This window comes from Fusarium musae, chromosome 9, assembly GCF_019915245.1.
Source record: "Fusarium musae strain F31 chromosome 9, whole genome shotgun sequence".
Taxonomy (NCBI): Eukaryota; Fungi; Ascomycota; class Sordariomycetes; order Hypocreales; family Nectriaceae; genus Fusarium; species Fusarium musae.
The window spans coordinates 1,684,321-1,710,445 of NC_058395.1; the positions used below are offsets into that span (position 1 = coordinate 1,684,321).

The following is a 26,125-nucleotide window of genomic DNA, read 5'->3' on the forward strand; positions in this document are numbered from 1 at the left end:
CAGCATGATATCTCGATTTCCAGGCCCGCATGAAGGCACCTACCTGATCAATCCAAGGCAAATGAATGTCAGAAAACCTCTGAATGCCGACGATGAAGATCTTGTAGAAGGACAAGAGTTGGTGGGAAAGCCAATGAATTGTTCCACCACCATGTCTTATTTCTTACAGAGGGTACGACTCGCTGAGGTCCTCCGCAACTTCACTGACCGAGTACCTCTCACAAATTCTTCAAATCCAGATGTCCACTCATACGACCTGGTTTTGGAAGTTGATGCGGCCATCGAGCAATTCATTCAAGACCTACCGCCATTCCTCAAGTTTAATACGGGTGACCTACAGCAGCTCCCTGCTACAGAAGCACATAAAAGTCCAGGGCTGATTATTCAGCGTCATGTCATGAGTGTCTTTGTCCATGGCCAAAGATGCAAACTTCATCTTCCATATCTAGCCCGTGGAGCAGTCGAGCCAACGTATGCTCGCTCCCGGCGCGTGTGTCTTGATTCAGCACGCATGGTCATACAAACAGAACACCAGCTCGAGAAGGAAGCTACAAGTTTTAACTCGACACGGCTCAGGTTGTGTTTAGTCTTGCATAGTGTATTCATCGCCAGCATTGCTCTTATTTTGGACTTCTGCCTAGGCGCCGATGCCGACGAGAAAGAGCAAAGACGAGAAGACTTATTGGAAGCATGGGACATCTTAGAGGCGGCCAAAGAACTCTCCAGACCCACAGCTCGCATACAAGATTTATTGACACAGGTGATGAAGAAGCATAAAGTGACGCTGCCAGTAGGCAAGGAGAGGCAGAGACCGGCGGGATGTGAAAATCTTCCGCTTACACCAAGCTCGTCCACTGCCATGTTGTCAAATGGCACGACACCAAATGATGCTATAGCATCTGTCCAAGACTTGAGTGACATGGGATTGAATATGGACTTGGAGGGAATGGATTGGGAGAATTTGCTTTGGGGTTTAGAGGCTCCTTTATTCTGAGGCTCCGCCCGACAGCAACCGACAACATGGTTGGTAAACTATATCATCTAATTAACAGTGTTGATTTTATGCCTTTGTCTTTCCAAAAGATAGAATTCAATCATCGTTGGGTGGTGTCAAGGGTGACCAAATTGTCGCGAAGTACAAACTCTTACAGTAATTCGCAGAGGGGTCTTCACTTCTTGAACTTATCAGGCTATCCCACAGTAATATCTGATCTAAAATTATACGGGGTCTTGTGTGGAACTTATCAAGTATCTGTGGACTGTAGTTATCTTGCTGCAAGTGAAGACTCCTCTACAGATTCTCTATTTTGCCAAATACTGCGGATATCATCAGTGCCTGCTTAATAAGGACAGAGCATATATGACAGCCTTTTATCGTCGCAGCCCTCACCCACTACCATAACTGCTCTTCATCAATAGCATATCATCATCACCCATCATCTACGCAACATCTTACACCCTGCCACTTCCACTAACTTATCGATACATCCTCGTAACGTTTCCATCATCAACGTAGTAACAACAAAAAAACATCGCGTCCTATATCAAGGGTCTGGTCTTTCCTTACTTCTTGAGGGAAGGAAACCAAGCCAGGTTGCTTCCCTGAGCAAGGCCGCCATCCCTCATCCCAGGCACAGACTTCAGCTCACACTCTCTCCATGCCCCCTCCTCGTCTTCATGAAAAGTCCAACTTAGAGCACGATTACGTTCTTTCCCTTAGACCTCCAACCGTGAGACTGGAAAGATGGCACTGTTGCTCATAGAGACTGTAGTTGCCGCTATGGCATTGTCCACAGTTTGGCGGGCCTGCCGGATCGTTTCTTTATAGTATCTTCCCTTGAGCTCCCGAAGAAGGTCAAGTTGCCCTCTACAACTTCTCTGTTACCTGATCGAGCTTGCAAAACGTCTCACAGACCACGCAGCACTACCTAGGTTCAGAGTTAGCCATCGATTTACATGGGGAGAGGTAGCCTAAACTCTCAACGTTAACCTGGTCAAAGAGTGACTAAGTCTCCTAACTACCGCTGAGCCAGCCCAGTATTGCACGCCTAATCTGGATCCCCTAATTACAAGATCACGTTACAACTCTCAGTGTTCCATTTAGATCTCTGCATCATTATCCGGGTCCCTCTGATTCTAAGGCTCTCTCTATTCCGGGATTCTCCATATCTAAATCTCTTCTGGTGCAGGCCGTTCTGCTGTTGTTGAATTCGCAGCAAGAGTGCTCCGCCTTCTCCTCAGTCGAGGGAGAGGGAGAAGAGGGAAAAGACAGGCCTGGTCTTGACCATATCCAAAACTACCACGACCTCTATCTCTATCTCTAGCACCAATCTTATTACTGTTGGGTAGTGTAGACCTGCTAAAAGAGGAAAGAAAACTTGAAATCTTACTTCGAAATAATAACCAAAAGCCTTAAAGGCATATGCAACATAGGCCAGGCACTTCCATCCTTATCCTTCACCAATGGCTTAGTCAAAAAAATCTGCCACCACATCATTCGTCAGCACTCACTTATACAGCTTTTGTGGTTGCAGTTATTGCTGCTGCTGTTGATCTTGTTTCTGCACAGGGTATCTGTAGTATTGAGATGATCTCACATTACCTGGTTACAGGAGCTCCAGGTCAGACAGTGCCTCCTGGGCCTTAATATAACTGCCGTAGGGGCTCTGCCTCACCATAACAATCCCATAATGGTTCCTACTGGCCAGGAGGCTAAGGGGCAAAGAGAGCCATCAGAGCAACCACAGTAGAAAGTCCTGCAGTTTGGCCCGCTCCTTAAAGGTCAAGCGGGTATGAGAACGGTGTGGCTAAAGGAATTCCTCGGGGTCGTATTAGGGTCACCGTGGGCCTTCAGAATATAATTCTCAGGATGCTTGTCTGCCTGCGTACAGAAGCAAGTCATATTGTAAGATAGATGGGACCCTGGGACTTGATGCAATGTACATATAAGTTCGATGTATTTATTGCAATGCTATTGCTAGTGCTTACTAGGAAGAGGTTGGTGGTATTATTTGAGCTCTGTGACAGAAATGGTTTGGGGTGTAGATATTTGAAGTCGCCCGGGCACTACATCAACGTGTCTGAGAACATTTTCTGCTGGGAGGCCCGTCCAAACACAGCGATCTCCTTCCTGCGGGCAATTGCTAGTTACAAGTTTTAATAAGTAGCCGGTTTAGATTTTGGCCGAGATTTGTCAATTGACACTTCCCCCCCTCTCATTCTCACTTGGAATCAAGTCCCTCGGTGGAGAGTCAACCTTCTTTTGCGCATCATTTGCAAATATTGGCTGAAAAGTGTAGAATCCTGTATTTTGCTGAGCATGACGACTTTGATAGAACAGACACTTCCAGCGAAACTAACCTCCAACCACACCGCAAAAGACAGTCAAAGCCAATGGCAATGCTCTCTCGAAAACATGCATTTTGAGGATACTATGGATATCAGAAAGAAGGATAGTCCTGAAGTATTTCGACCAACCTCTCTTCCTGAGTAGTTCTGAGGTCGTTAAGTTAAGGGTAAGTAGGTAAGGTAGGTAAGGCAAGGTACCTACCTAGGTAGGCCACCTCAGACTAAAACCTGGACTCGAAATAACTGGGACCCGACCAGATTTATAGTGGACCTCATACGCTGAAGCTTCCGGAACGTGCTCCGCCAAAACTTTCTTAAGGGACCCGATGGGACCTCGCGTGTCTGTAAGCACTGGGCCCCGACGCGTCTCCCGCTTTCCTCGACCGCGTTCCCCGCCACGCCCTGGCCCTGAAATCAATTAAAGAGTTACGTACCTTACCTGCTGAACCTTGAACACCACTCTCGGTATCGATCGATATTTCCAACTCCATCTCTTTATCGGTTCAAATCGGCTGAGCAAAAAACTCACAACTCCATCATGTATGCGACAAGATAATGCCACATGGACAATGAGTAACTGGAAGGAACTGGGAGAAGTCCCTGATTCTGAGGAAGAAGATGGATTCGAGAGCCAAGAATTACCATCGTTACCTACGATCACGCAGACGATCAAGACCATCAGTGAACTATCCAGAAATCAACAAGTTGACACGGCCAACCATCAGGAGAAGGATAAAGATCGCGACATCTGGGATGTCCCCAATTCCTCACAGGAGCTTACACAGCACGCTCTTTCAGCCAAGACACCTGCTCGAATCCCAGAAGTAACGCCAAAGCAGCCCGAAAGACACGATTTCCCCTCTGATATTTATGATATTCAATCATCATCGCCTCTATCATCCATATGCTCGGATGTTGACCTACCTGATATCGACAGCCTTGACCTCGAACGACCGAATGTGACGACTGAAGCCACGCTGTCGAATGAAGTCCAGGAGAACGATACGGCCAGTAATGAAACACCAAACATAGCGATTGAACGATCCTCACCACCCTCAGCTCCAGAGTTCGAGGACAGCCGGAATACTGAGAATCCATCTTCGTCGCTAGTCCTTGGAGATAACCATGCGAGATCTATGCCTAGTCGAATCCTGGGCACTACCTCCGAGGACCAGGCTGCCCAACAAGCCGCTATTCGTTACGAACGGTCATTTCGCCCTAGAAAGCCTATTCAAGAACGTCCTTATGCCATTGAACTGTCCCGCTACTCCAATACACTCAAGAGCCATGGCGTCCGGCCAATCAGACTTGCAATGGAAGGAGAAAAACGACGTCGACAACAGGCCGAGCAAGATTCTTCGCAGGATAAGGACTTTGAAGATGATAGCCAAGGCTCACACATACCGGACATATCTGATGAGAGCCAGTTGAAAGGTGCGGATGACTTTTTGGACACCCTGGACACACTCGATCTTCCTTCGCCTTCACCGCCGAAGACGTCGCCAATCAATCGTGCTGGGCCCAGCAGTCAGGCAAGCTCGGCGGGCGATACAGAAAACACGAGCATGGCCGGCGATGATCTTCCAGCCTTACAAGATTTGCTGAGACAGCCGATAACCACGACTTCGAGGCAATCTGGCAAACGGAAATCGTCACCGTCTCGGTCTTCAATAAGGAAGCGCAAGAGATATGATATCGTTGATAGTGATCCTCTTGAACCTGCATCTGTTTTCAAACTTGGGCCTAGCACAACAGACTCACCTGCCGCAGCGCGTAGTTCTAGACGACACGCCGATGATGAGAAACATGAACATGAGTCTTCAGAATCTCCATTAGTGTCAGCCAAACAGACCGAACCATTTATGAGGTTGACACAACGACCCGCTATCTTTAATGTGAGTGACTCCGAGGATGAACTTGCTGGCCCCACCACCACCCAGCAGCTGGACCACGAAGATGCCGCATCTCAATCTGAATCTGACTCAGGCTCTGAGAGTGGCTCTGAGATTGTAAACACGGTTGGTCGTCGCATCAGAGGAGTCCTTCCTGCATCTTGGCTGCGGTTGGATCAGCAAGCTGGTCACAAGAAGGCCCTGAAGGACATTCATAAGCGAGCTGTTGCCTTTTCGCCCGAACGAGAAATAAGACGTGGTGTTGCTCAGAGGCGTGTCGCCTCGTCAAATTCTGTCACAAACTTTGAGATGTTCTTTGAAGACTCTGATGAAGATTCACCGACACCTGCATCAGCCCTCCGACAGGAAACGACTGATGATGTGTTCCACAACCAAACACGCTTAACCATCGACGACGGGTCTATGACCATTCCAGAAATTCTGTCTGATGATGAGGGATCTTTGGTCGAGGACAATGCTATTGACCCTATGTTTACGGGACGGAAACGACAATTGAAGCTTGCGGGCTCTTTTCGTGGCCCAGCAAAACGACACAAAACTTCCGATGCTCAACGGAAACAAGTAGCATCCAAGGGACCCAATCAGCCCAGAATTACTAGCATACTCACTGGGACTCGGGGCACTTCTGTGCCTGCACCCGATCTTGTCAAGAAAAGGTACCGCCATCCTACATTGGGAGGCAAGTCCAATGGGAAGAAACTGTCCACGAGGAACAAGTCACATGCACCACCTCGACTAAGTATTCTGGACGTTGTCGAAGCAGACGCACCACGGTTCCTCAAGATTGCTGCGAGGTCTGCTACCAGGCGCCGAGATATGGGCAGGAGTAGTCCTGGTAGAAAGCTGATCAAACTTGCTACTAGAGAGGACCACATTGACGCGACATCTGTCTTGAATGAATGGAGGGTCGGCTCGATTCCCCCACGCCAGTCGGTCACTGCTGCTCGAAAAGCCAAGAAAGCCAAAGCCAAGCCGAACTCTAAGCACAGGGAAACGAAGCAAGCTCTGTGTGAAACATCTGGGAATGGCTCTTCTATCCCACGACGGATGCCATTGGTCTCAGGAGCATCTCGACGCCTGGTCAAACAAGTGAGCCAGGCAGGGTCAGTCAGGTATCAGCCGGACAATACTCATGCAGAAACTCGAATGAGCCAGAACGCCCTAACCAGCACACCCTTGTCCCGTTCTGGCTCAGGAGTCGTGCGTCCGGCTCAACTGGAAACGGATGAAACAGACCAGACTAGTCGCTTCTTATTCAACGCAACTAAGAAACGTCTGGATCGTCTGTACCGGAAGCAACGTGGCGACCTCTCTGCTTCAAGCATTATGACCTTCGACCATGAACCCGATTCGTTTCACTCAGCGAGTCCACCTCCCGAACAAGATCCAGTGCCTCTTCGAGTCGTTGAGGAGCCATCTCAAAACCTAAACAAATCGCGATTTCGGAAGAAGACCAAACCTCGACGCATTGATATCGAAGCACCACAGTTTAGTCGTGCGAATGATCCCATCCCCGTCGAGTTTGCCTCAATCTCAGAGCCCGCTGAGTCTATAGTGGCGAATGAGGAGAAACTTCAAGGTTTGGGACCGTATGGCACACAGTACACACATCATTTTGAGACTTTCCCTCTGGATGCCCAGGTTTACTTCCACGAGTCAACTCTTATTGGAAGTGGTGTGTTTGAATCTGTATCAAGTGCCCCGTGCTGCCAACATCTACTGGAAACTCGGCCACGGGTATCGTTTAGCTTTGGAGAGCAAATTCTCAGATGGGGCCGTTGGGACTCGCAAGTGTCCTCTGAGCTGGGTATGCTTCTCGATTCCATCGCAGACCAGCTCGAATACACATCAGTCAACAAACAAGTCCAAGACCCGAAATTTGTAAAAAGTGCTGCAGGGTTCATCATGAACTTCATGCTGAATTCTTTGAGCCTCACGGATCATGCACAGGCGAAGTCTTTCGTTGGGAGGGTGCTTGAGGCGTTCCAGGGATTTAATAGCCGCATACAAGCGGTACTGGGGCGTGGCGATAACACCACACAACCCCAGTATCTATCTATTGCAAGCGTCTATGACTACTTGCTTCTTGCTGCGCTCTTTGTTCTGAGACTTTGCCAAAGTGAACCCTCTTTGACGAGTGATCAATTTCAAATGGAGGATTTGGTGAAGGGCTCGGCCAGAATTGCAATTCTATCACTCTCCATGGCTGGAATGGACAACATCACAAAAGTCTACAGTGACCTGAAGAACTCGCGGCTACGAGAGCGAGGATTGAGAGATGATGTGCCCGCCGTTCACTCCTGGCTTGTTACCATGAAGACTCTGGAACATGCCCATATTCCTCGGGGCTCATTCTGGGACATTCTGTACACCGTCATAGCCACGCCTGAGGTTCCAGAAAGCCTCGATGTGACTGAGCACGAGCGGTTGTGGAAAACCATGTTTCTTCTCCTCCCACTCACTGAGTTCAACGACCAAGGTATCGTTGCTGCAGGTCGAAGGCATGATGCAGTTGTCGATGGCTGGGCATTGCCACAAAAACTTCTCAGGAAAGTTTTCCAAGTTTACAAGAATAACCCACGGCAGTCACCAAGCTTCAACAATTACTGTCGGGCACTCGTTGGCCGTTGCCACTATCTCGTTCAGCAATGGGGTTGGCACAAATGTGTAGCCGTGATTGGTGTCATCTTCGACTTCTTTGGCTCCCAGGACCTCGCTCATCTGCGCAATGAAGAGGTGTTCGCTTCGCCCAAGTTTCTGGATGAGCTCGCGAGAAGCCCCTCACTGTCTGTTGATAAGGCCGACAAGGGCTTCCATATCTTCCTCAAGCTCGTTGCGTTGAGTATTAAGAAGTTAGGCGCCGCTGGTTCGTTTAAAGACATCCGGAATCTGATAGCCCGAACAATGCCAAACCACAACCGGCAACTCTTAAAGGAGCAGACGATCCAGAAGCGTGATTTAGCTGCGTTACGAAACCATCATGATCTGCTCTGCACCCTTTTCTGGGCTTCGCCGGCAGACCTTCGCCCAGGCGCCCATTTGATCGAACGACTCGTCGCCCCGGCAAGCTCCCACAAAGAGGCGTGCTTAATCAATGTCAGAGCCTGGAACCAGTTGGCCAAGTTTATCATCGCGACCGGAGAAGCTACGACCGCTTTCAGACCGTTCACACAGTGGCGGAACAGCTTTTTCCAATCCATGATGCAGCAGTTCGATTCCGTACAGTCTGATATGCAACAGCAAGTCTTGGCCATGTCTAAAGATGCCAGTCACACAATCGACCCAGACTTGATCAGTGCCGTGGTAGCCACGAACAAAAAGGCTACAATGGACGTATTGTATGTCTCGGTGGCCGCATCGTTGGATGTTATGAGGCATGCGCCTAATTTGGAGGCAGCCACGTTTGCCCTAAACACACTGCAACTACAGCAAGTCTTCAGGCGATCCAGTGCGTATCCCATAGAGCTCGACTGGTCTATTCTCCGTTCTTCACTATCCACCTTGGAGGTTTTCCTCTCCCGTGTTGAGGAGTTCAAGGACGACGAGGACAGCCAACAGAGCGAGAGCCAAATCTTGAACTCAGCTCAAGCGGACGATGCTATCTTGGTGATTGATCACGACCTATCCAAAACCTACTTCTCAATGGCAAGATGCATCCTCTCCTCACAGGGAGAAGTTAACGAATTACCTTCTGAAGCTGTGGAGAGATCCCAATGCACTGAGCAGGTCATAATCTTGACAGCCCAGCTTGTTGTAAGGTTCATTACTGGTGGACTTTTGCGCCTCACCGATCTATTCAAACCAGGGAAACATAGCCTGTTCGAGGGTGTTCCAGCCAAACTTAACCTCGACCAACGACGACATCTTGTCTTATTCTTAGCCACGCTCCTTAAGCACAACTTTGATGATTTTAGCGAGGCAGACTTTTCTCTTTCAGAGGTCTGGGCTCTGTCAATTGTCAAGCCGAGGCCATACCTATCGTACGAAAACCAGCTTGCGGAGCAGTTGCTCCGAAAGCAGAAAGAGTTCGTCCCAGACGCAGTCGTTGGACTTGCTATCAACCCGGACTACAACACAAACCGAGACCTCTTCGAATTCCTCATAACGTGGATGCGTAAGTCCTTGCGAGATGCTGGACCAGCGCTGAAAAAAGTCATCATGTCAGAACACTCCAAAACCCTCAAGTTGGTGATGCAGCAGATGATCGTAGATTTGCGGACCATGTCTCACGATGCTTCTGAACATTCTAGCTACGTGTTCTTCGTGCGGGATGTCATTGCGCTTATTAGAGCTCACGGCTCTGATATTTGCGCAGTCGACAAATATTTCTATCAGATCAGTAAGGAGTACTCGCCGTCTATCCAGGACCCGCAACTGCAAGTGGCTGGTATGATGTCTTATGGGCTTCGGCTGAGCGAAGGGGACACCAAGGTCATACACCAGGTATTCTTCTTCCTCTCTAACAACTTCAAGATCGCACTTAAAGACAACAAGCTTCAAGACGAAGTTGAGCTTTTGTGCCGAGGGATGGAGAACCCGGGTATTCTATCTTTCATTTTGAACAAGATGCTACCAGCAATTGTCAAGACTGCGACAGTCGAAAGCTCGGTATTCCCCATGGTTGAAGTGTATGCAGGAGCACTGCGAGTTTTCTTCACCCGCGATGTAATTTCTCGAGAGTTGACAGAAAGCGAACTGCCGTATGTGGTTGTTCTTTTACGTGCCATTGTCAACTTCTTTGATCAACTGAGTAAGAAAGACGGACATCTCCGGGCTGAGGAAGTCCATCTGGTTACACAGCTGTTATCGTTGTCAAACAGCCTATGGTCTCCTCTGTATGGCCTGTCACTTTCTGGAATATCTTGCGGTTCTTGGACAGATACTGTGCAAGTTCTCAAGCATGTGAGGGACGGGTTGTCCAGGGCCGAAACATATATCTCTGACATGGTCGACCTCGAAGACTATTCTGTGAGAGCAGAAACCCTCCTATCCGGCTTTCGGCAACAGAATATGGTGCCCCTACAGATTGGTGATGGTGTCAGAAGCTTCACAGATAACCTCCTCAACGATGTTCGGAAGATCTGGGTCAATACTGGAACAAGAATCACCATTCAAGCGCCTAGCAGAGGGTTTACACAGACGCAGACCAGCCATGGAACACCTGTACCAATATGGAATGCAGAAGTCTTGGTGACTGCCTTGTACGGGGAGTTGAGGACATGGAATCATTGGTGGAACAAAGTGTTTAGCAAGGAGCCAGAACAAGTAGACGTGATTGAACCTGTCTTGTTTTAATCAGCATAGCAATGGCGTTGGGGTTACAAATGTTTGCGGACGATGGATTGCATTGCATGTGTTTTCGTTTCTCGGAACGAATAGAGAGTCTATGAAATGATGTAGATATATATAGTTATGTCTTTATGTATTATATATATACCTGTCAACTTGAACTTGTGGAATATGGTATCCAAGAAAGTAAGATAAGGTAGTGTTTAGTTGTTACATGTAGTTAATAAGTAACCATGCTTCTAAGCGAAGTGTGTGATGGGCGGCCCGGTACCTAGGTTCCATTATTCCCCGAGTGACGTATCTTGGACCGTGCAACGCGCCAAACGCGTCTCCCCGATAAGATCAGTTATATATGCGTATCTCGAATAATTCGTCAACTTCAAACAACCTCAGCAATTATACCCAAAGACGGTGGAATTGCCCAAATGCAGGGAACCACGATGACTTCATTGTTTGGCCTTCCAGACGAGGTCATATTAACTCACTTGTTGGAATCATTTCCTTGTCGAGAGCATCAAATCCGCTCCCTAGCAACGCTGCTGCATGTATGCCATGTTTACTTCCGTCCTCGTACGCCAACTTGACAGACTGACAACACATAGCCCAATGCAGCTCCTTGTCGAAATCTTGTCGTCCACGGTGCAGCGGCTACAGGCAAATCCACCATCACCTCTAGACTCGTCTCCGATCTCGTTACCAGTATTAATAGCGATGAATCCTCAGGGGGTCTACAAGCTGCTGTCGTCAACTCTGTACAATGCATCACAGGACGACATCTCTTCGAACGCATAGTTGGCCAGGTCGCTGAGGCGCTGCAGTGGGAGGAGGCACCTCGACGATGCGAAACGCTGGCGCAGTTGACGGTTGAGATGGTCAAGATGATTCAGTATCCAAAGAGGGATGCGAGGTGGCGTTTTATCTTGGTGCTGGATGCCATTGATCGACAAAGAGATGCCCCGGTCACATTGCTACCGGCTCTGGCGAGGTTATCAGAAATTGTGAGCTCCCAACTGCCTACCTACACACACACACACACACACACACACACACACACACACACACACACACATCCATGCACAATGCTTACAATAACAAATGTCCAGATTCCATGCCTCACCTGCGTCTTCATAGTCACATCTCCGCCCGCTGGCTTCCTACGGTCACCTTCGTCAGCGCATCTTCTTTTTCCTCCCTACGAAAAGAAAGAATTCGTTCGCATCCTCTCGCTCACGCCACCGAAATCGATTGCTACATGCACGCAGCAAGAAACCACCGATCTCTGGACTCGATTCTGCGCCGCGGTTTACGACTCCCTCACAAAATCAGCGTCTCGCACACTGCCATCGTTTAAGCACAGCTGCCATGCGCTTTGGCCGCGCTTCACAGCGCCCATTCTTGCGGGGACACATCTGCCGAAAGAGTTCTCGAAGCTGCTGATCGCAGGAAGAGTGCATTTCCAAGATGAGTCTTTGCTCAACCCAAGCATTGTCTCTATTCGGACAAAGAAGAAGCCCATTGAAGTCGCCGCAACCAAAACGACAGCCTCAGCAGCCGATCTCACGAACCTCCTCCCCACAACAGCTCGTCTCCTGCTGCTATCAGCTTATCTCGCCTCCCACAATGCAACCCGCCATGATCTCACACTCTTCTCGACATATCACCATGGCCGCAAGCGCCGCCGAGGAGGCATTGTTGCTCGGGGAGCCACACGGACGAAGCATCGCAAGATCGCCCGCAAACTCCTAGGCGCACACGCCTTCGTCCTCGAGCGAATGATGGCTATCTTTGCCGCTGTACGACATGAATGGGCAGATGGCACTGCCGTAGGCGCTGCCGGCCTCGATGCAGATGTAGCCATGGCTGTATCAACGCTTGCGAGCCTGAGACTGTTGACACGAGTAGGAGGTGCAGGAGATGTCATGGATCGAGGAGGCAAGTGGAGGATCAATGTTGCATGGGAGGTGATACGAGGAATAGGGCGAAGTATAGGTGTCGAAGTTGAAGAATGGCTGATAGATTAATACCCGAAGTATATAGTAGACCGACCAGTAGGGCATCTCTATTAAAGCATAACATATATCAAGCAAGATTTTAAACCAGATCGTTAATACGTCATGCTCGAGTTGTGATTGCAGGCCCATCTATCCAAAATAGTCCAGCATTATCATTCCATATCCACGTAATGATACGTTGCATCCGGCGCCCCCTTTTGAAAAAGGAGGGCCTCACAAGTGTCGTTGTGCTTGTCTCTCAAAACAAAAAACGCCATCCCATGATATTTCATGCAGGAACCCAAACCCCTTCATCTAGATATCGGGACATAAAGTAGTAGCAACACCTTACAAGAGAAACTCTAGCTCTCACATCTTTTGATTGTTTGAATTCGAAACACCAAACCTGTTCACCAAAGAAATACGCTATCCAATACACACTCATGAGAAACATCATGCAACGCCAGCAACTCGATCGCCTGGCTGCCATGTGTCTTCCTGTTTAGTTCCTGGAGGGAGCCAGCCTCCGTTACCAGTGCCAGGAGTACGGCTGCGAGAAACACCATCGTCTGACTTTTTTGGATCTTCTGCCGCGGATGGCCGACCAAAGTAGCCTTCATGGTAGGGATAAGAACGGGCGTTGAGGTCAGTACTTTGAGGGGATTCCATGATAGGCGTTGGGCGCAACCCATTATTTGTGATGGGAAGAATCGATGATCGCTTAATCTGCATCGACTGAGCCTTTTGATCGGCCTTGTTACCAGACTTTGTTCGGTCATACAAGTACAGACCCAGAAAGGTGAGAGCAATGCCCACACCTTGTAGGGGTGTTGTGGGACTCCTGAACCATACCAAAGCCAAGACAATGACGAACACACGCTTTATGAGACTGGCTACTGAGTAGGTCACAGGGGATACCATGGAGAGTAGGATGAAGGCGAGAATGTTCTGGCCAAAATGGAAGACACCGTTAAACACAAACTCAAGCGTGAGTCTTCCATGGTCCATCGAGTTGGGTTGCTCATTCAAGTCTATCGAGCCCTCGTGGTAGAAGTTCATGAGAAGAGTGAACCCTTCAGACCAAAACCAGATGGGCAACGTAAGAAGGAAAGCCATGCCAGAAGAGTAGCAAAGTAAGTTGAGCTTATCCAACTTCTTAGGTAGTGAATGGGGAGACTCAGCCTCAGCTTTAGCAGCCTCGTTGAAGAGCTTCTTAGAGAAAATGTTTTGGGTAACGAAGATGACGGTGGCCAAAAGAGCATGAATGACACCAATGAGCTCTCCACCATAGGTCGTTTTGCCCGAGCAGGCCAACATGACACCGAACGTGAGAGGGATCAGAGACAGGTACGTCGTCTTGGGATACCGAATGTCGTACACGATCCTATAAGCGAGAACGGTAAAGAGGGGTGAAAGACCCTTGATGGTATGGACAAGTGACACAGGGATCTTTGAGGTAGCTGTCGAACTGAGAAGGTGACCACCGATCTGGAATGCGGCTAGAGGCAGAGTCGTTCTGATAACGTCGCGAGTTGGCTTTCGAATCGGGTGCTTGAGAGCTGTAATTTTGGTTCGCAAGACTGGGAAGATGGTCGCAAGCCATGCCATGAAGATACATAATGAGGAGACGAAAGCGAATTGGACCAGCGTCAAGGTAGCGGGCTTGTCAAAAGCTATCAAGATGGACTTGGAGGAGGTGTTTGTAAGAGCAGACGAAGTGTACCACAACAGGCACAGAATCTGTGTACCGCAACATCAGGTCAGCATATTGAACCGGTAACGTAACTCAACATTTGGCTTGGGACTCGAGAAGAAGGGGCGTACAATAAGCTTCGGAGAGACGGGGGCACGGAGGGCATCGGCGATCTCGTGGGCGTTCTGGCTCACGCTGCCATTGCGACCTCTTATTGTACGAATAGCATCCGTGAGGCTCTTTTGTCGATTGTGCCCTCGAGGAGCCGTTGACCAGCCATTATCTGACTTGGAGACGGGTCGCCATCGATCTGAGGGACGAGGAGGTGCGCCGTTTGCCCAACTGGGAGGATTTAAAGGGCTCTCTGAGGGTGACTCGCCCAGGGGCGTATCGATGAAGTCGGGGAACTTTTCCATCACAGGAGAGTGATAAGAAGGGAGAGAAAATTAAATTGCGGCGCAGAGGCCAGATATTAAAGTTGCGTGTTCAGTTTGAATTGATTCGAAACGGCTGTTTAACGAGCGACAGATGACCAAGGTAAGATTCGAGTGACTCGTTATAATCGTCGACGAAAACGTATGCTCATCGCTTGTCGAAGGGTCGACTGGTAATGGCTATCTCCCAAGCTGTACCTGAGGCTGTAAGCCAAGGCGCGAGCTGCAAGTCGAATGACGAAGCCAAGCCTGAGAACGAAAGCGGGAGGGAACAAACGACAGCGATCGAATAAGGCGACGAGACGTTGCTGCTGTATGCAAATACGGACCAGAAGCTGGTGAAGCTGAAGAGAAAAAAGAATGCCAAGTGACGACCAGGTGCTGTAGCTTTTGTTGGATGGATGTGGATGGTGTTCACGTCCAAGCGGGAATGGTGCAGGTGGGATAAGCAAGGTACAGTCTATAATTAAACCAAGGGGCTTGCTCCAATAGAGGGACGAATCGATGCCAGATAGATTGCACACGGGGGCTACAGGGGCCCTTCCCTGGGGACCTTCTGTAATAAGCCTGTAACCAACATTACGTGGCTTGCTAGCCTCCCTCCGCGGTTAGTCCGGCAGCCGCCGCTGATAAGCTGATAACACACCTTTAGCCGCCCTGAGCCGCCATTCATTCTATGTGAGCTAACCAAGGTAGGTAAGTTAAGGCTCCCTAACCTAAGGCTAAGCTGCTAGCTACTCTGAGGTTGACGGGGGACAGACTTTGAAGGCGTCGCGCAAAAGTCGTCTCCACCTGCATCAGCTAAACCAATCTCTCTGTTGGCGCATCCAACTGTGCTTTTGTTCCAACATCACTCTCCTTCGATCCTTGTGTATATTATCTCTCCAACTTCAGGGCATGAACAGGGACCCCAAGCAGGCCATTCTCGCGCTCGCCTTGTCCTACGCCACCTTTCAGCTCACGACCCAAGTCTTTAATCCAACTACAAGCAAAAGACAATCCCTGGTCGCGACTCCAACGTCGCCAGCCTCTGATTCACTATGGCGGCCCCAAAGATGACCAAGAACCAGATGCGAAGGGCCAAGAAGAAGGAGCAGAAGAAGGCTCAAGCAGAGGTACGTTCTGGTCTCCTCGCCCCCGTTGCGACACCACCAGCTGACGCGCTGCAGGCTACCTCTACAAAGACCGAGGAAACCGCCGAGACTACCAACCGTGAAGAAAGCGATGCTGCCGAAACTACGACGACAGATCTCGAAGTGAAGAAGGGGTCGACAACCGAAGATGCCGCCACCGCAGATGGCCATGCGATCGAAGTTGACATGGATGAGGAGGATCCTGCATATGCCATGTATAAGGACATCTTTAACAAATTCGGCGCGTCGATGGAAGAGGACGAAATCGCCAAGGAGGCCAACGCTGGCAATCAAGGGACAGTGTTTTACGCGGATGACGACGAGATTCCAGACGAAGACGAAGAAAACAACGGACAGCCAAAGTTATCCAAAAAGAAGAAGAAGCAGCTCAACACCATCTCTATCGCAGAGCTTAAGGCATTGGTCAAGGTCCCTGAGGTGGTAGAGTGGCAGGACGTATCCTCATCGGACCCTCGACTACTGGTCCAGATCAAAGCCCAACGAAACGTCGTCCCAGTACCAACCCATTGGTCTTTAAAGCGAGAGTATCTGTCTTCAAAACGAGGTATCGAGAAGCCACCTTTCCGGCTACCCCAGTTCATCGCAGAAACCGGCATTACCCAGATGCGCGATGCCGTCCTCGATAAACAGGCAGAACAGTCATTGAAGCAGAAACAGAGAGAACGTGTTGCTCCGAAGATGGGCAAGCTCGATATCGATTACCAGAAACTCTACGATGCTTTCTTCCGGTTCCAGACCAAGCCCGAATTGACGCGATTTGGTGAGGTTTACTATGAAGGAAAGGAGTCTGAGGTCGATTACCAACATTTCCGGCCAGGTGACCTCACCGAGGGTACTAAGGAAGCCTTGGGAATGCCTCCTGGCGCACCACCACCATGGCTCATCAACCAACAACGGTTTGGGCCTCCTCCATCCTATCCTACTCTGAAGATACCTGGACTGAATGCGCCACCACCCGCTGGAGGCTCATGGGGCTTCCACCCCGGCGGTTGGGGCAAACCCCCAGTTGACGAGTTCAACAGGCCTTTGTTTGGTGGTGATGTCTTTGGCCTTGCGGCACAGGGTGGACAAGGAGGGTCACAAATGCACGCGGGGACCGGTGAGCCTGTAGAGAAGAACCTGTGGGGTGAGCTGCAGCCACGAGAAGAGGAATCAGAGGAGGAAGAGGAAGAGTCAGACGAGGAGGAAGAGGAGGAAGATGAAGATATTCCTGGCGGAACAGAGACACCCAGTGGCCTCGAGACTCCCGGTGGTTATGCCAGCACAGTGCAGGCGGACTACGGGCAAGGTGTCGAGACGTCTATTGCTGGCGAGATGGACTTACGAAAGGAGCGCCGTGGCTACGACACAGAAGAGTCTAGTGCTCCTCGATCCGCCTACACGATCCTGCCAGAGCGCCAAGTTCGCGCCGAAGGGTTTTTTGGCAGTGACAGGGTATATGACCTCAAACAAGCACATGCAGCTCAACGAGCAGGCGTGCCTGTTCTCGGCGCCGAGGACGATTCACGCAAGCGCAAGAAGCCTGGTGACATCGACGTTGCTCTTGATGCTGACTCGTTGCACAACCACGATGGTATCAGCAAAGACGACCTGCGGCGCAAGTTCGAGGAGGGTAGGAAGGAAGAGGGCATTGGAGCCAAGTGGGCATATGACGATGACCTGAGTGAGATGATCGCCCAGGAGAGCAGGAAGAGGCAGAAGACCGAGGCGGAGCTCAAGGAGAAGCGGAGGGAAGGCAAGGGCAGATACTAATATTGACAGACGAGAATCGTCAGACTGTACCATCGATGGGGACTGGGTTTAGTGACTAGGCGTTTTATTATCTTGTTTGTAAGGGGGACAGACCAGCTCAACGGCTAAAATAGGATGAACGCCGTACCTCTTGAGGTTTGGTAAATGCATCCAGGACATGGTTGTAGAGTGAATATCAAACGAGTGGCCACGATGAGACTTTCTCGGTTAGGGATGCATTGGGCTTTCAGTTCCTGGCTTTGCTGCAGGCAAAATGGAACAAATCCGACAGTCCTCTCAGAATATGTTATGTAAATGTTGGAATATTGGACTTGTATCGCAATATGTTGATCTATGGCATCAAAGAGTTGCTTTGCCTGACAGTCAATTCGACGTTGTGTTTGATGTCAGTTTGAAACACCAACTTGACCCCGTAGAAGTCCCCTTTGTCACCGATCTAGATGATCTCGATGAGACCCTCAACTATAATGTGAGGCTAATGCCTGCGTTGTTAGTGGTAAACTTACCGCCTCATTCCTTTGTTGGACTGGTGTTTTGCGTACCTGATTACTCTAGAGTCGGGAGCCTGGCGGTTTTCTGGAAAGAGAAAGAGAGAGTGACAAGTGAATGGAAGCCTCACATGTTACTAGAAGACGCAGGTACATATGTAATGATATGTACTTGGCAACGGGTACGTGTGCGTTCAAGTGTGATGTTCATAGACATAACCCCGGCCTGCAGATGCTGGTTCTGGTGCTGGAGCCCGTCACGCAAGGCCATTGTTCACAACTAATGAAGATGAACACAAAATGCCCTGCAAGCAACGTTAAAACTCGGGGAATATTAAGGCTTAGTTTCGAGGCTGTTGCAGGTGTCAGCTCTGATAGGTTGTTTGTCTGGGCTGTATTGGCAGCGGTTCACCTGTCGTTAAAGCTACCATGATATAAGTCAATCTTTTGTTTTAAGAAACCAGCAAAGCCAACAGCTCTTGAGCCCTTGCCCGTTGCAAGGTTGCTATTGGTTAACAGTCATCTGCATGTGTCAGAACAACGGAACTAGCGCGGCCAACTGCTCAGGCCAGCCAACGGCCAAGAAAGGACAGGCCATCACATATCGCAAACAGACGCATGTGTACATGGCGGTCGCATCAAGGAACAAAAAGACAGAGATTCAGATGAGATGTGCAAAAACATACAACAGCGGGGATTCGCTGGTCGTCACCGACCCAACTACTAATCCGCCGGTTAGTGGCTTGACTATGGGAGAGCGGACGGGATCCCGTATTTTCCACTACCTTTGGTCGTATGTGAAAGAACGCGGTCATCATTCAGATTATATCCACGGGTGCTAGAGCGAGTGGACGAGATTCCAAGAACTGGAGAAAACGGTTCCAGGAGAGTAGGGAGGAGTCATAGCCTAAGTAATCTATCTCTGTTCACTTTTTTTTTCCCCTGGTACTAACGCTCGTGATTCTGGATATGAAATCTGCCGCAGAAGGGCTCGTCACCTCGAATTGCGTTGCGTTGTGATTGTCTACAGCCCATGGAGTGTCCAACATGCAACGGCTGGACCAACTTTGGAAGTCTAATACGAAGACTCTGTTATAGATCTAGCATGGCTGAGCTGATGAGTAAGGTAAACGTTTGCCTAGGTACCTATCTCAGCTAGCTACCTACCTACCTACCTACTTATGTAAGAGCCTCCTTCACCTCACAGAGGCTTGCACACGTGAGGTGAACCAGGTGGGGTCGCAATGTGGGAGGGATAACTAACATCCAACCACATCGGATCAGATCGTCGGCGGAAATGCGAGGATCATGTCGCGACGTTGTCGGCCTCGCTGAGAGTTGTCCAAGAAGAAGCGATAAAGTAGCAGAGCACGATGACTTTATCGAGACTGGCTGCCTTATCAAGCCAGTACTCGCCCAGCCTCTGTATGATCTTGGCAGACAGAGTTGGGTGAAGAAGATGTTGGAACACTGCCAGATGGCACGTTGAGAGAATGACCTCTGTTGAGTCTATGTAGGTACTGCAGTTGGATAGTCATGGTTGCTTTTGCAGGAAACGTGGCGATTGGCTGATGCTGATGCTGACAACATGAGGCTATCTGGTACCTACCTACCTACCTAGGTACCTAGGTAGGTAGGTAAGGTAGGTAGGTATTGATCATGCACCGCGTCCGCACTGTGGTACATTTCTAACCAGGTTCAGGCATCTCGTTCATAAAAGCGCGCCGTAGACATGAGTGTGCGGTTATCACAGTCAGTCAGTCCTTCACTACGACACCGCCTCATATGTAATGGATCGATATGGTGACCTGGGTTGGTTCTCATGATGGGCATTGCTTGGGCGTGGTCACAAGGTGGTCACCCAATGAATACAAGCAAACTCTGTGACGTATATGGCAAATAATCGCTCCAACTCGCACAATCCATCGAGGCCACCGTGCCCGATATACCTAACATACAAGAATCTTTGGCTCGCTTGTACCAACGGATGTTGATCTGCTGCCCAATCGCCCCTGATACCCATGGCCATGACATGAGCTGGCGGTAGCGAGGTGACCATGATGAAACCACCCACTTGGTCGACAGAGTTTATATCATTCTGGGCATCCTTCATTGATCGTATTGACACGGTATGAATACTTATTGTGGCATTTTATTGGTGTCGAGGCACTTCAATGGCACTGCTCATCCAGCTCATGATGGCCTAATCATTCTGCCATCTACCATGGAAAGGTCGTATCACCTTCAACATTCCCTGAACCTTACAGAAACTTTATTTTCTCGCTCTCAGACTTGATATAGTCGAGCCCATAAATATTCTTTGCATATGCAATACATTCTGGTCTGGGTGTGTACGCCTGTGAAATATCTTGGCACGAAATTAACAGCAGAGGGACTTCAAGTTACCCAACAAGCCTTGCATCGTCAAGACAATAATAGCACAGAGGCGAACACGACTGGGATACTCACATCATGTCTAATACCCGGGAAATTGAAAACGATATGACCATTTAGACACTGTCCGTCCACCTGAATGCCACGCTCCCATCCCAACAAGCAGTTCGTCAAACCTCTCGTCATCTAGCACATGCTGTAAAATAGGTAGACCAACAAGAGTAACCAGAGATTGTCAAGAGTGTTCCTATTTCATTCGATTAGAACTTGCATTTGCCACTTCCCCGAATCATATCATTTACCCTTTGAAACTCGAACCCTATTGCTACTGCTCTCCCTACATTGATTGATCTGCCCTGGTCGTTCAGTTTTGTCGATATCCTTCCACTTTGCATTCACATCTGTGACCTCGATAGATCTCAAATCAATCCATGACTTTAAAGAGCTAAGTTCAACTTGAAGGAGGCTCTCTTTATGAAAAGGGTTAATGCGTAAAGAAGAGGTTTGATCCAAGAAAATCAAGCTTGAGTTTCTCTCCATCAGTCTTTGATCTTGAACAACATCCTCAATTCTATCGGATGCACCAACATCTGAAAACACGCCACTATTTCTAATTCCTATCAATACACTTCGATTCCTCCCCTGTACTCATGATCCATATCTTGGAATCTATCAGACTGTTATGCTGTCCCGTGACAAAATATTTGGCGATACCATCAATTTGGTGATATGCTGTTATCATCCTGAGGATGTCACTTTTGTAGCAATGGCCGAGACTGTTATAACAACCGCCCAGCATGCCTGAAACTTGATTAGCGAGTACTAGAGAGCTCTTTTTCGACATCTATATCAAGTGAATTCGACTTGCAGCTTTTCCGAGTATTTTGAGGTGCAACGGGTGAATGAGCCTGCCAGTCTGGAAGGTATTTTGAATTTTCCATCGACAATGCATCTGTTGAGTAGAACATATTGACCACTCCCAGATCGTGCAGACCGAGGTCGTTTCGTCAAGACCGGAACTGGCATGACTACTTGTGCTGAAGTTGTGGTGGTGGCCATCAACTGTCGCATAACTTAACTATTCATCCATCCTTATATAGGTAACTAGGCAGTCTCCCTGAGTTGCAGATATTGCAGATACACTCAAGTGCCAGCCGCACCAACTGAGTTGCGCTTTGCTTACTGTACAATTCCCTTGAATCCAACGTTACAGCGGCGTCTTCAACTAGCCTTGCATGTCCGCCTGGTCGTGGTGATACTCGAGGTAATCATCGCAATGGTTTGCCATTTCATCGTCACGCTGAATTCTGTTGCACACGCAAACAAACAGCAAAATGCAGGTAGTATAGTTATATAATACAGACCTCCAAAAGCTTGCATGCAGTACAAGCTGCCTCAACAGAGATGAGCTGCGAAAACCCAGCAATGTCCACGCCTGAAATAATCCACCCTCTACCTCAATCCTGATCAACCGACTCCGGGCATGCCTTCTCATCAATGTCCCGATCCCAATAAGCGCCGAAACGACTATAAAAACATAAATTTAATGCCATCCTTCCGCTCACGATATCTCCAAGTCTGGCTATATTCCCCACCACAAAATCTCGAGGCGATTCTTCACATCTTTTTGGAGCTCGCCGCTTTCGTGTTAGCTTTTCGAAACCTGGCCCTCTTCATGGCTGTAGGCTCATCAGATTCCCCAACAGCCACATTCACACGTCTCTTTCTCAGCGCTTGACGCGTAGTCATCGAATGGGAAGCTTTTGCGCTTTGAGAACCAGTGCTGCTTCGTTCGCCTCCTTTCAAGCTTGCTGAACTATGTACTGGGATGCTTCGCAAGGATAGGGACACCCCGCTCTAGGAGGTTGCTTCCGTTTTGCTACACCCATTGCAAAGCCATTTGGGACGAGTGACCGGAATGGATGCTGACTTTTCGATGCAACTAGCATGGTATAGTCGATTTGAGCATTTCTAGAAAATTGTTAATAATGGCTTGCCGTCAGACGGCGTTGGCATTACCTTGTTTGAACAGATGAGTAGAGAAGGTCCGAGAACGGGGAGCTGACACACTGTACACCCATTCGCGCCTCTCGTAATTTGTGAAGCTCGAGGTGAATGTTCCAATGTGGCATCCGCCGTATTGACACCGTTCATCTTCGCATCCTCATCTGATTTCAATCGAGCTCGTGCCTCATCAATCAGCTTCCCGGCTTTCTCAACACTAGCGTTATCCAGAACATCCCGCGCCATCAGAACACACAGGTGCTTGCCATACTCGTTCATCCGATAATTCGCACCCACCAGCCAAGAGGCATTCTCTTTGACAAACTTGACCCAAGCACGCCTGAAATATTGTCCAGATGTGACGTTTTCTTGAAGAATAAACGCGTCCCATCTGCGAATGTATTCCTTCTCTTCTTTTGAGACGTCGGAGAATTCGCCGATATCTTCGCGATGCTTCTGTAACAACCATGCATTATCCACCACGGGCTTTGGTAACTCATCACCAGGTTTCAGGCGAGCTTTGCTGACAGGGTCAAAGAGAGGCTGACAAGACTCTGGAATGATGACCTTCTTCTTTTCCGGTCGCGGAATCACCGCCTGGGCTGCAGCTGGGGGCTGAGGAGGACTTTCGCCAGATTTTCCAAAGAGTTGTCGTTCGGTGCTCTGCTTCGGTGAAAACCGCAAAACATCTTCCATGTGGTCTGGGCCATAGCGTGAAGTTATCCAGGAGTCATCGCCGTTAACGTAGGCCTGCTGATCAAGCGGTTTTGTGGGTTTTCCGAGCTGCAGCTCTTTTGAAGGCGAGACTGCAGACCCCGAAACATGAGTAATCCGGAACAGCGGCCCTTGACTCGTCTTTTCCAGTGTGTACACATAATTCGGATGGTATGTCATTAGGTGAGCTCTCAAAATGTCCAATGACTCGTTAGCGTTGCCACAGGCACAACACTGCCATGAGAGTAGGTGAACCGGTGCATTAGCTGACAGCATATACGTGACGAAACCCTCGCCTTGCTCAGATTGCCCAGCCTTATCTCGGGGTTTGCGCTCTTTTCCATGGGCTTGCGCAGTCAGTACCTTCAAGTTGTATTGCTTGTTATTCCGTTTTCGTAATGCTCGATTAGGAGTGTGGTCGCCTTCTAGCTCTTCCTCTAGATCATGAGAGATGTCATGCGACGAGTCTTCTTCGCCAACATGCCCGTTCACTCCATTCGTCTCTTGTACTCCGTTCACATCCTCAACCTCATGCATGACCCCATTGATGCCGTTCACACCACCCATTTCTTCGTCATCGTCATGAAGACCATTGATGCCGTTGGTGTCGTTGGTGTCGTTGGTGCCGTTTATCTCAGGAATATCATTTGTGAGATGGGTGCTGCTGGTGTCATCGATACCATCCTCAAGCTCGGGTGGGCTCGCGCTGTCGAGAAGATCATCAGATATAGTTTCAAGAACACCATTGGTGTAAATCTCGCCGTCTGAATCGAAAGCAGTAATACAGTTTTTTGCAGTCTTGTCAATTCGTCGGGTACCCGAGGCCCATTTCAATTCTACATCCATCGTATAATTAGTCAGACGTTCATGGCGCTGTGGGTGGAATCCAGCTGTGAGCTTGACGGGTTTCTTTATCCTCCCAAAGACCTGGGGAAACTCGCTATGCAGTATCCAATTTTGCTTGGCAATTGCTTGGACAGGCCCTTGCTGGCTTGCGGGGACACCAAGCTCATGGGCTTCGAGAGGCGGCCAGTTGCCATCCTGAACTGAAAACATTTCAACGTCCAATCTATATGCGTTCGAGAAGTCATGGGATGGGTCATCCTGCCTGTTGACTAAGATACTTTCCTTAGGGACAAGGAATGGCTTAGGTGGCTTGATGTAAGCAATCCGATGAGGGCCTGACGGGTTCGTGTGAGCGACGATGTCACAGCTCTGGCTGCTGCGATATAGGATGTGAGTGAAGCCACCGCTCACATCGGAAACGGTGATTTGGCATTTGGCCTTAGTTTTGATGATATCGTCTGGAGGAAGAGCATTGAGAGGTCGGACTTTCTTAGAGTCCTTGTGAAAAATCTTGTGTATCTCAACACGTAGAGCCGTACGATCTTCTGTATCAATGAGTGAGGCGTCGCCGTTGGACTGGGAAACCGAGACCTTCTGACGCTTTTGTGGAGGGCCACTGTCATCTTGGCTCTTGGGCGTTGAGAGGGTCGCGCCCATATTTTTCGCGTTATGAGCAGCTTCCCAGTTGCGCTGGGTAAAGGGGACAGTCCTTGTGAAAGGCTTTTTCTGGGTCATGGCGGAGAAAAGCAACGCCTTGGGGGTATGAGATGATCCGAGGAGCAGTGCTCAGTCCAGGTAGGAAAAGGTGCGTAATGCGACAGACAGACAGACAGACAGACAGACAGACAGACAGACAGAGAGTTGAAAGATTGGCCGAGAATGTGAGAGATTGTGACTGTGCTTATTGGTAAAGCGGGTTGAAACGTCGCAGTCCGTAGTTGCGATTGTGAGGAACAAGGCGTAAGTAATTATATATTAGTAGTTGATGGCCTTGACGCTCATGGCTGATGTGTTTTTGTTGTCGTCATGCGAACGGGTTTGTCAGGGCAGGAAAAATGACAGCAGATAAAGGCCAGTGAAATAAAGCAGAAGCAACGGATAGAGGCAAGAGCGAGAAACAGCAACGCCACAAACTGCAGAATCGGACCGGGAGGAGAAAAGTGAAGAAGGCGGGATAGAGATGAATATAGTTGAAAAGAAAGAGCGCTTATGAATGAATATGAACAGGAGTGAGAACCTAAGGTTAAGGCAGGGAAGGCGACTGCAGCTGTGCTGTGCTGTGCTGTGTGCGTGTCCTTGGTACTCGAGCGAGGTGGATGTAAATAAATGGGTTAAAGGAGGAGATGCGAGAGCCCGGTCGCGTGTGGTGACAATCCAAATTCTGTAGGTAGGTAGGTAGGTACCTTGGTTTCGGTTCAGTGCTGTGGCCAAGGTACTATCGCTCGCTGCCCGTCACTCCTTCTGTGAACTGCCCTGTCTGATCCCGATACGCGCTGTAGAGTTACAGAGCGGGTTTCAGCGGTCTCTATTGCATCGAAATGAAGCAGCAGTAGGCGAGAATGAAGCCTGTAGAGCGTCCTCATGAGAAGCGACGGGACTAGAGCTGACAGTAAATGTAGGGTTAAGGTAAGGTAGGTAGGTAAGGTAGGTAACAATGAAGAGCGCGGTAAGAGACGCGTGCCAGTGGCAGGTTAAGAAGCAGCCCTGCTCGTGAGGTGGGAATTCTATCGCGACTCCCTACTACGGACTAGAGCCTATAGCCCTCCTAGCGTCATGCCTGGAAACTGGAGAGTCCCGTCACCAACGACCGCCATTCAGAGGCGATGGCCCAGCGGGGTGGATCCACTGACCACTGACAGGGCAGTGGAGCGAATTAGAGACTCTGCTTCAAGCAAAGACTTAGTTAACCGCTGGAAATGATTATGCATGCGGGCGGGGTGTTGTACCAGTACGCTGTGTGGTGAGCGTGAGTGTGAGCCCCTTAGCCTCTTGTTAACTGCAGATGCAAATGTGTTTGCAATTGGATCCCGGAACACCATGAAAAGTTCAATTTGTCTACCTACCTATCCTCTAAATTGCTATAGATATGAGCCGGTTTCAAGCCA

The 26,125-nt window shown here is 49.3% G+C and overlaps 5 protein-coding genes across 5 annotated transcripts; 3 read left to right on the forward strand and 2 right to left on the reverse strand.

The window, feature by feature from the left end:
• Nucleotides 1-151: 151 nt before the first annotated feature.
• J7337_011786 (uncharacterized protein) lies at nucleotides 152-561 on the forward strand (the record flags this gene model as incomplete). Its single annotated transcript, XM_044829322.1, has 2 exons — nucleotides 152-471; nucleotides 528-561. 2 exons carry the CDS (start codon nucleotides 152-154, stop codon nucleotides 559-561), a joined length of 354 nt encoding a protein of 117 aa, XP_044675997.1.
• Nucleotides 562-3,917: 3,356 nt separating this feature from the next.
• On the forward strand, nucleotides 3,918-12,571 carry J7337_011787 (uncharacterized protein; the record flags this gene model as incomplete). The annotated part of the gene is made up of 3 exons (XM_044829323.1): nucleotides 3,918-10,532; nucleotides 11,153-11,548; nucleotides 11,654-12,571. The coding sequence occupies 3 exons, from the start codon at nucleotides 3,918-3,920 to the stop codon at nucleotides 12,569-12,571; spliced, it is 7,929 nt and encodes a 2,642-aa protein (XP_044675998.1).
• Nucleotides 12,572-12,994: 423 nt separating this feature from the next.
• Nucleotides 12,995-14,650, reverse strand: J7337_011788 (uncharacterized protein; the record flags this gene model as incomplete). The annotated part of the gene is made up of 2 exons (XM_044829324.1): nucleotides 12,995-14,281; nucleotides 14,366-14,650. 2 exons carry the CDS (start codon nucleotides 14,648-14,650, stop codon nucleotides 12,995-12,997), a joined length of 1,572 nt encoding a protein of 523 aa, XP_044675999.1.
• Nucleotides 14,651-15,708: 1,058 nt separating this feature from the next.
• Nucleotides 15,709-17,574, forward strand: J7337_011789 (uncharacterized protein; the record flags this gene model as incomplete). The annotated part of the gene is made up of 1 exon (XM_044829325.1): nucleotides 15,709-17,574. One exon carries the CDS (start codon nucleotides 15,709-15,711, stop codon nucleotides 17,572-17,574), a length of 1,866 nt encoding a protein of 621 aa, XP_044676000.1.
• A 4,853-nt stretch (nucleotides 17,575-22,427) lies between these two features.
• On the reverse strand, nucleotides 22,428-24,755 carry J7337_011790 (uncharacterized protein; the record flags this gene model as incomplete). Its single annotated transcript, XM_044829326.1, has 1 exon — nucleotides 22,428-24,755. The coding sequence occupies one exon, from the start codon at nucleotides 24,753-24,755 to the stop codon at nucleotides 22,428-22,430; it is 2,328 nt and encodes a 775-aa protein (XP_044676001.1).
• Nucleotides 24,756-26,125: the final 1,370 nt, after the last annotated feature.